Raw genomic sequence first — 7,998 nt, forward strand, 5'->3', positions numbered from 1 at the left:
TCTAGTTCCCGCAAAATAACTTAACACACACCCATTCACATTTAAACCCCTCGCAACAAAGGTGAGCGCACCCCAAAGTGAAACTGTCTAAATTGGGCTCACTTGGCCATTTTCTCTCGTGGTATTGTTTGACTCCCTCAATGCATGGTGTACATCTAGCTTTTTAAGAAGAAGAAAAATACCACACTGATGATGTATGAAGCAGTTTTCCCCAACTCTTAATGAGCCAAGGCGCATATTTTATCATAAAATCTCACAGCACACCACCTATGCCACAAAACGTATATGCACTGAAATGATTTTTTTTCTCAATTTACTCACAAATTAACTTAACGTGAACTATACTATATATGTCGCTAGCATCGATAGCCGAACAAAGGTACAGTAAATTAACTGCGTTCTTTCCCACTTGGGAAAAACTCAAAAAGTATCACATATGTTTGCCGTTGTAGGTTTTGAACACAAAATAATGTAATGAAAATGACACGGTGTCAACAGGAGGTGAAAGTCTTCCAGAAGAAGTTGCGGCAACCCGCCTTGCGCTCTCTTTGGGAGAGCGGGAGGTGTCGCCGCATCAACGCCACGCCGACGCCCAGCTCGGGGAGCGCCTCGTCCCTCGCCGCCGCGTCGTAGAGGAGCCTGAGCAGGAGCGAGCGAGTCAAGGCCTAAAAAACAAAACAAACAAACAAAAAAAAAAACATCCAGAAAGAAGTTCAGCTTCAGGTCCTTGCTTTTTAAAAAAAAATTTTTTTGCTTCATTTCTGTGTCCCTTCAAAATAACAAAAGCTGTCAAGAAGTTAAAAGTTATATAAAAAAAAAAAAAAAAAGGTTTGTACTTGCAAATTAAAGAAAAAGGACATGAGGAAAAGAAAGTACAGATATCTTCAAATGTGGATTAAATGTAAAAAGTAGTCAGAAAAACAAGATGCCTGGAAAATATACTATCATGATTTGTCATTTTAAGACTTGACTGACTTGGTGTTCGTCATCTGCACTTCAGTAGAAGTACAAATGCGAGAATGTGGAAGGAAACAAGAAAAAAGGTGGGAGAGGTGCGTTGAAAAGTGCCCCTGAAGTCGTGGCGCCCAGCCCACGTTCTGAAAGTTGTTCCGTCGGCCGACCCACCTTGTCGAGTGCCGCGTCGGCGCCGAGGCCCTCCGCGAGCCGGTCTGCCGCGTCGGGGTCGCCGGCGCTGACCCGCACCAGTGGCCCGGCGGACAACAGAAGCACAAGCAGCACGCGCGCCTGCCGCTGAAGCATCCCTGCGAGATGGTGTGACGCTCGCTCGGCCACGGCGGGGCTGATAAATAGTCCTCCTCCTCCTCCTCCTCGTCCTCATCCTCGCCACGCCATTGGCTGAGGCCGAGTTGCTTGCGGGGGAGCGAGGAGATGATGAAAGTGTCACCCGAGTTTTGCTTCGTTAGCTGTTGTGAAAAGTGACTGTTAAATGTGACAGCGTGTCGGGTAGCACGTCCGCATCGCAGTCAAAGGTTCCGGGTTCGAATCTCAGCTCGGCTTCCTCCCGCAATCCAAAAAAACACGCATGTTCGCTTCATCGGAGACGCTAAATTGCCCGTAATGTGAGAGCGAGGGGCTGTCTATTTGAATCTGCAATGCAGCTCGGGTCGTGTCGGTCAGGATTAGCGCCACGTCGGTGTCCGAGCGCGACGCGAGGCCCCCGCACGCTGAGGCGCTTTGTTAATAATGACACACAGTGTGACTCAAATGTTAACGAACAACAGCGAAGGCCAACACTCCGCCAACCTTCCCGCCGTCAGCGGGCTACGCGCCGGGGGGGCCGTTATGCAAATGTCAAGGCATCCTCGACAAACTCTCGCAACGGAGTGCGAGCTGGCCACTTCATGATCTTCACCATGGATCAATTCGAGGATGACTTGACTTCTTACGTGCGACCGCCGACGCGGCGCAAAAATGTGTCTGCGCCTTGTCAGGGTTAATTGAACGTCTTCGCCGAAACGGGGAGTCCCCTCGCCCCCGCAAGGCCGTGACTCAATTCCTGCCGTAGCGACTTACTGTTTGTCATTTGCTCAGCCAAATCGCATATTTGCCGAGAAGCCATTTTTAAATGTATTGGAAAACGAGAAAAAATACAGGAGAAATTCAACACGTCGATTTGACCTTTGCGGATTGCGTGACCTGGATGACTGAGAATCTACACAGGCAAAAAGAGAACGCGCCATTTTTAGGGAGCATAGTGCTATTTTTATTAATATTGTGAGAATTCAAAATCACTTACTTACTACTGCGCTAGCATAGTTTAGGCCCGGGGTACTCACTGATTTTTATTTGTTTTTATATATTCATGGCCTCAAAGTGCTTCGATACAAATATTTACTGTATTTGTCCTTACTGTTTTTCATTTACATATTTTTATAATTTTGGCCCAGAATTGTTTGAATAGTTACTGGAATTATCAGACTTCTAAGTTCAAAAGAGCATTAGCACATTTGTGGCGCTGCGGATGGTGGTGAGTTGATAAAAGAATTTATATTAAAAAAAAAAGAAGTTACATTTCATTTGAACACAGCGCTAATTTAATTTTAGTTTTACTCGAATTACAGTAACAGGATTGCAAATCAATTCTAATGTTAGCTGTTTTAGCTGCTATGCTAACTTGTCAAGAACAGCTAGCTATTAATTTTTAAAAAAATACAAAAAAGAAAAACTGATTTGAATGTTTCTTTTCCAGATCATGTGAGCAACAAAGTTGTGCTGCGTTGAGCGGCACACGCATTACTGAGTCACGGAACTCACTTTTTTTTCTCTTCCTCTGTCTAAAAAGGTTTGTTCCAGAGTTTTGCACGTGTTGAGAGACATAACCTCAGGGCATAATTAGTAAAATAAAATTAAATATGTCTGTGGCCAAAAGAAATGTTTTAGCAATTACAAGGAAGCAATGTCAACCAAATTATACGCAAAAAGCTGATTTAAAACGGGCTTTATTTGTTATATTTGATATGTAAGTTGGTCATCAAGAGGGAGGGACAAGAGAAAAAAATTACAAAATCTGAATCACTTTTACTATAGATGCATTAATATTTGGTCTCAAGACAACAACACGTGCATGTTTCTGGATTTTGTGCATGGATTATTTGAGATTTCGTTGAGAGGGACGGAAAATGTCGTCCAATTCTGGAGTGGCCCACAAACAAGTTGCTGCCGACTGATTGTTAATGAGCGTCACCCTCGGGTGTCGCGACGAGGGCCCTCCGATTGGCCGGTCGGTTCCATGAAAAGCCGGTCTCAGGCGGGCCGCATGCAGCGATGGCTTGGATCTTTGACTTGTGGTAAGCCGGTGCTGTGACAAGCCCACACAAAGATCTAAATGTTCCTATATTTTTGTGCGGCTCTGTCTTGCAGGGTGGTGTCGCTGCTCTCCGCGTTGGCGGATCCCGTTCCCGATGGTACGGAGCGAGGCCCAAGGAAAGCCCCGCGCTTCGGAAGCGCCAATTGAACAATTGAGCCTTTTTGCCCGCAGGTGTCCTGGACATGGAGTGTCACGATAGGTCCTTCGTGATAGCTGTGGACCTCTCGTTCGCCGGGGACGACGCTCGCTTCGAGGCCGTCGGTAAGTCCAGCTGTGGTTTTCCAATCAGCCTAGTTTTTCTCAATAGATTTTATTTTTTGGGGGGGGCTGAAATTACAGAATTGGTTTGAAACTGAACACAGTTTATTTTGGTTTTGGTGTTGTCTGCTTTGGGATTTTCCATCCCATTGGTTCATTGAGTCCCAAGCATTATGAGTCATTAGTTTACCGGTGACAATTGGTTTGCTTCTCGCAGACGGGACGGGCGCGTACGCCATCACTGAGCCGTACGCGGCCAAGTGCGGCTACACGGTCACAGTCTCCCAGCCGAGCGGCCTCGTGGAGCTGCGCTCGTCCTACTTCAGCTGTCACACGGACAAGCAGGTATCTGGCAAACGTTCGGTGAAATCAGACAAACCTAGTGACGGCTTTACCGGTTTTCTTAGGATGATCGAGTGTTCACGTTCAGCTTCAAGCTGTTGGTGAAACGCGAGGGGGATGCGGTCTACACGTTGAACAAGACCTGTTCTCCAGCCCTGGCGTGGTCTCCTCGAGAGGTCTCCTGCGAGCTCAACTACATGGAGGTAGGCCTGCCGCTTCAGTTGAGCACACTTCAGTTCCAGATGTTTGCCGGTTTGTTCGCAGGTGTTGGTCAAGAGCCAAGTCTCGTGTGCTGCCGGGAAAAAGGACGACAACTGGAACATTCTCAGACATGTGAGCTTGTGTAACTTTACTGTCACCTCCATAATAACGTGACATGTCTTCACTACTGGCAACAAAAGTGAGTACACTGTCCAGTTTCCAGGTGGGGTCAAGATGCTTGACACCATCTGACCACCGGACACGGTTCCAGTCAGTGATCCATGTCCTTATTGTGATTTTCTACACTTGCATGTGTCCCATTTGGCAATCTTTGAGATGTTCTTGTTCCCGGCAGGCGCACAACTCGTCCACTTCAGACTGGCAGGTGATGTTCCAAAGGGACGAGGAGGAGATTGCACCGATGAGCCTCTCGGACGCCCGCAAGCAAGGCTACGCGTTTGAGGTGACCGACGGCAGGTTCATGTTCCGCGCCCCCTACGGACAGCCAGATTCGTTCATTGCCATGGTCAGAACTCTGGAAACATTTTCAAGTCCATCCCTTTGCAAACTCTAACCGCCATCACGGCGTCTCAGGTGAACAACATCCCGGTCGAGGTGGTCCACGCCACGCTGTTCTCCAGACAACGCTGGTTGGTCATCATGGTGGACCTGGTGGCTGCATGCTCCACACGTCTGTATTATTTCACTTGCCTGCAATGTCATCCTACCTCTGCGCCTCGTCACGCCTCACCTCCTGAACAGACCAGGGCGCTTACGAGGACGGCGGCCACGTGGTTTTCAAGACTCCCGAGGCGCCCTATCCCGGTCCCGATGTCACACGGATCCGTGTCGGGTTCGACGGCGCCGACGTGGTGACTGAGAACGAGACGGTCCAAATTAGAATTCCCTTGGACATCAAGGGTGGACTCAGGAAGGTCGGTATTCAAAGGTGACTGGTGAAAGTACTCGCACTCTGTTCTTAACTAGCAGTAGGACCCTCTCGCAAACGAGATGTTGCATCTCAAGGGGTTTATCTCTTGTAAATAAAGAATGAAAGGTTGTTTGAAAGTGCGGATACCTGCAGAATCTGCTTAAGTAGGCCTACTTCCAGACACAATTTCAGAAAAAGATGAACTTGTTTAGTTGACGGTCCTTTTGTAGAGCTTTGCGAGCGGCGGTCTCTACGAGTTCTACACTTTCCATCTCGACCTGGAGCAAATGTTTGAGGACGACGGGGCAGAGACCAGGCTGCGCCTTCGCCGGATTCTGACCACGCCCCTACTGCCGCGCCCTCTTTTTACCCAAAACCGAAGCGTCGTCGAGGAGCGGCTCTTCCAGGTCTACCTGGGCGACGTGCCAGAGGACGTCCGCTTGGTTTCGCTCCGGCTCAACGGGCGCGAGGCGCCGTTCACCAACTCGTGTTCGGTCGCCGACGTCGCGCAACCCGCCCACGGCCACGGGTACTTGCTGAACGTATCATTTGACGATCCCGCCGTCACCCAGCAGGTAGACCCCTCGTTTGACTTAGTCGGCTGACGCGGTCCCACTCATGAGCGTTCTCCCTTAGTACTACGAAGTGTACCGAACTCTGCAGTACAGTGTGGACATCAACTACACGCTGAGTGTTCTGCCAGAAAACGAGCTCTACTACCACTCTGTGAGAGTCACGGCACTGGCTGGCCCCTGTGAGTCAAAGATTTGGATGAGTACAACGAACCCCCGTTTGAGTGGTTGGGGGAAAACAATTTTGAGCACTGATTGGATAATTGTGAATTCTGCGTCCGATTTTAGCTCCTCCAGTGCTGGATGCGGTCTGCTCGGAGTCGGGCATCCGCTTCAACGCGGACCGCTGGGCTTTCGACTTCCTGTGGTCCATCGGCGTGGGCTCTGTCACCCTGACGCCAGAGCTGGCAACGCAGCGGGGCTACAAGATGAGAAACGATAGTCAGAGACTGCAGCTGGACGTGCCGGTCTACTCTCAAGGCTTTCGCTACGAGGTTGGGGTGGCTTGGATCTGATACGATTCGGTCCCGGCTTGGAGAACTCCGGACTGATTATTTTTCTTGTTGTTGTAGGAAATCACCCTGAAGCGGTTCTTGGGCACTTTTGAGATCCTTATAAAAGAGCGTCTAACATCGGCTGTTCAGAGATCCATTACAAAGACTTGTCCTTTTGTGACCTCTGAACTTATTGGTAAGTAGGGCTGCAGTTAGAGTATTCTCCTGATTATCCCAGCGAAGTCATTGATTTAAAAACTAGCTTTTTATTTCATTAACACTATGGTCATGTGAGGTGGAGGTATTTGTCCACTTGGCATTTTACTGTAGTATCTGTGACTGAGTGACGGGGGGGGGGGTCTTTTTAGTGTGTTCAACTGACGGGAGGATGACCGTGGTGGCCGACTTGTCTCTGATGACCCCGAGCGGCGCGACCCCGTCCACAAGCAACCTACTGGATGTTTTCTGCGGCCCCGCAGAGGCAGATGACGCCAGGGCGCTTTTCTCTTTCCCGCTCAATAGCTGTGGCTCCAAAGTCAAGGTATTCGCACGACTAACTTGTGTGTGAATTCTGAAATGTTTCCTCCCCTTCTCCCTTTAGCTCAGCAAGGGTAACGTGATTTATCGCAACGAGATTTTCTACAGCAAGAATTCGGATGACTCAGAGGAGGCCAATGAGAGGTTTGTGTCAGCTGCCCTCACTCAAGTCCATTTAAGAGTCCAGTAAGCTCACACATTCTCGGGTCACTATCCACGAATTCACCTATTTGCTTAAAAAAAAAAATATATATATATATTTAATGCCGCCAAAGCCCCCGCATACACTAAGCACATTTAAACTCATTAAAACTATTTTTAATTGTAAGCCTAAATTGTATAGAAGAGTAATGTTTGAATTTCTTTTTTTTTAAGTGTGCAAAAAGGAGGCAGTGGTTTTATAGAGTATTGATTGTAAGCTACTAACATGCATTTTGAACATGAATGCTGTTTAAATATAGGAAAACGAAAAGCTGCCTAAATTTTTCAAATTCTTTATCCTTTGCGCAGAATGATTATTTCTGCTGAGATGTTGTCTCCGTATTGGTATTATACTGCCCCCAGATGACCAAAGCACACACCAGGAGCAGCAGCATAACCATTGAATTGAAGCAAAAAGTTAAATTTTTTTTAATTCTTACATTTTGTCTTTACAAAACTACAAGTGTTATTTCCCCCTCATTCAAATTGTAAATGTTGGCACCGAGATGCCACCAGTTTGTATTGCTTTGGCCTGAGCACAAAAAAGGTGACTTACAGGATGGGTTCCCCAAAACTCTGTGAATGCTGAACTCTGAGTGTGTGGGCGTACTGTACACTGTTGATCTGCTTCCAGGTTGGTGGTGCAGTGCTCGTATCCTCTGGAAGGCCTCCACCGGCTCTTCTCCACGTACAGGTTCGAGTCGGACGACCCGGGCACGGGTAGCATCTCCAGCGGGCGGCTCACGGCAGGATTCCGTGCCGCGGCTCTACGCGGTCCCGTCGCCACCGCGAGAGCGCTCCCCACGCCGCCGAAGACGACTGCCGCGAGGACCGCCGCGGCTCCGGTCCGGAAGCGTCTGGGCTCCAATCCCGGTGTGCACTACATCCGGGTGTCCAAACATGGCAAACCTCACCCTGATGTTCGAAAAGGTTAAGCAACCTTAAGTTGGTCAAATTGTCCTCCTGCAATAAAACGCCAAACTGTTAAATTTCTTCACACGAGCGAAAGGATGGAAGCGATTACTGCATTATTATTTTTTTTAACCATTCAATAAAAGTGTATGAAATCTTAAGTGTTGTGAGTCTTATTTATTTTAAAAGACCACATAATTGCTTAAACTCAACTGTCAATGG

General features: G+C 48.1%; 2 protein-coding genes across 6 annotated transcripts; one reads left to right on the forward strand and one right to left on the reverse strand.

The window, feature by feature from the left end:
* Window positions 1–198: 198 nt before the first annotated feature.
* Window positions 199–7,615, reverse strand: sst5 (somatostatin 5). 5 transcript variants are annotated; one of them, XM_061764123.1, is made up of 3 exons: window positions 7,475–7,615; window positions 1,126–1,424; window positions 199–665 (listed from the first exon to the last, which is right to left on the reverse strand). In XM_061764123.1, exons 2-3 carry the CDS (start codon window positions 1,258–1,260, stop codon window positions 492–494), a joined length of 309 nt encoding a protein of 102 aa, XP_061620107.1. In that variant the 5' UTR covers window positions 1,261–1,424; window positions 7,475–7,615; the 3' UTR covers window positions 199–491. The 5 variants fall into 5 exon arrangements, with proteins under 5 accessions (XP_061620107.1, XP_061620109.1, XP_061620110.1 ...); XM_061764125.1 differs by having other exon boundaries at window positions 1,126–1,370; window positions 7,475–7,614; XM_061764126.1 differs by having other exon boundaries at window positions 7,480–7,610.
* zpax4 (zona pellucida protein AX 4) lies at window positions 3,214–7,877 on the forward strand. Its single transcript, XM_061764099.1, has 16 exons — window positions 3,214–3,308; window positions 3,382–3,425; window positions 3,500–3,589; window positions 3,804–3,931; window positions 3,994–4,131; window positions 4,193–4,261; window positions 4,485–4,655; window positions 4,724–4,820; window positions 4,892–5,064; window positions 5,291–5,635; window positions 5,697–5,814; window positions 5,921–6,126; window positions 6,205–6,322; window positions 6,495–6,667; window positions 6,728–6,807; window positions 7,499–7,877. The coding sequence occupies exons 1-16, from the start codon at window positions 3,286–3,288 to the stop codon at window positions 7,797–7,799; spliced, it is 2,274 nt and encodes a 757-aa protein (XP_061620083.1). The 5' UTR covers window positions 3,214–3,285; the 3' UTR covers window positions 7,800–7,877.
* Window positions 7,878–7,998: the final 121 nt, after the last annotated feature.

Source organism: Phyllopteryx taeniolatus, chromosome 23 (assembly GCF_024500385.1).
Source record: "Phyllopteryx taeniolatus isolate TA_2022b chromosome 23, UOR_Ptae_1.2, whole genome shotgun sequence".
NCBI classification, from domain to species: Eukaryota; Metazoa; Chordata; class Actinopteri; order Syngnathiformes; family Syngnathidae; genus Phyllopteryx; species Phyllopteryx taeniolatus.

Bases quoted from the DNA above. Each gene is read 5' to 3' on its own strand.
- sst5 (XM_061764123.1), bottom strand. From the start codon at position 1,260: ATGCTTCAGCGGCAGGCGCGCGTGCTGCTTGTGCTTCTGTTGTCCGCC. The intron at 666-1,125 runs GTGGGTCGGCCG...TTTGTTTTTTAG, and splicing joins CCGACGCGGCACTCGACAAG to GCCTTGACTCGCTCGCTCCT.
- zpax4 (XM_061764099.1), top strand. From the start codon at position 3,286: ATGGCTTGGATCTTTGACTTGTG. The intron at 3,590-3,803 runs GTAAGTCCAGCT...TGCTTCTCGCAG, and splicing joins CGCTCGCTTCGAGGCCGTCG to ACGGGACGGGCGCGTACGCC. The intron at 4,656-4,723 runs GTCAGAACTCTG...ACGGCGTCTCAG, and splicing joins CAGATTCGTTCATTGCCATG to GTGAACAACATCCCGGTCGA.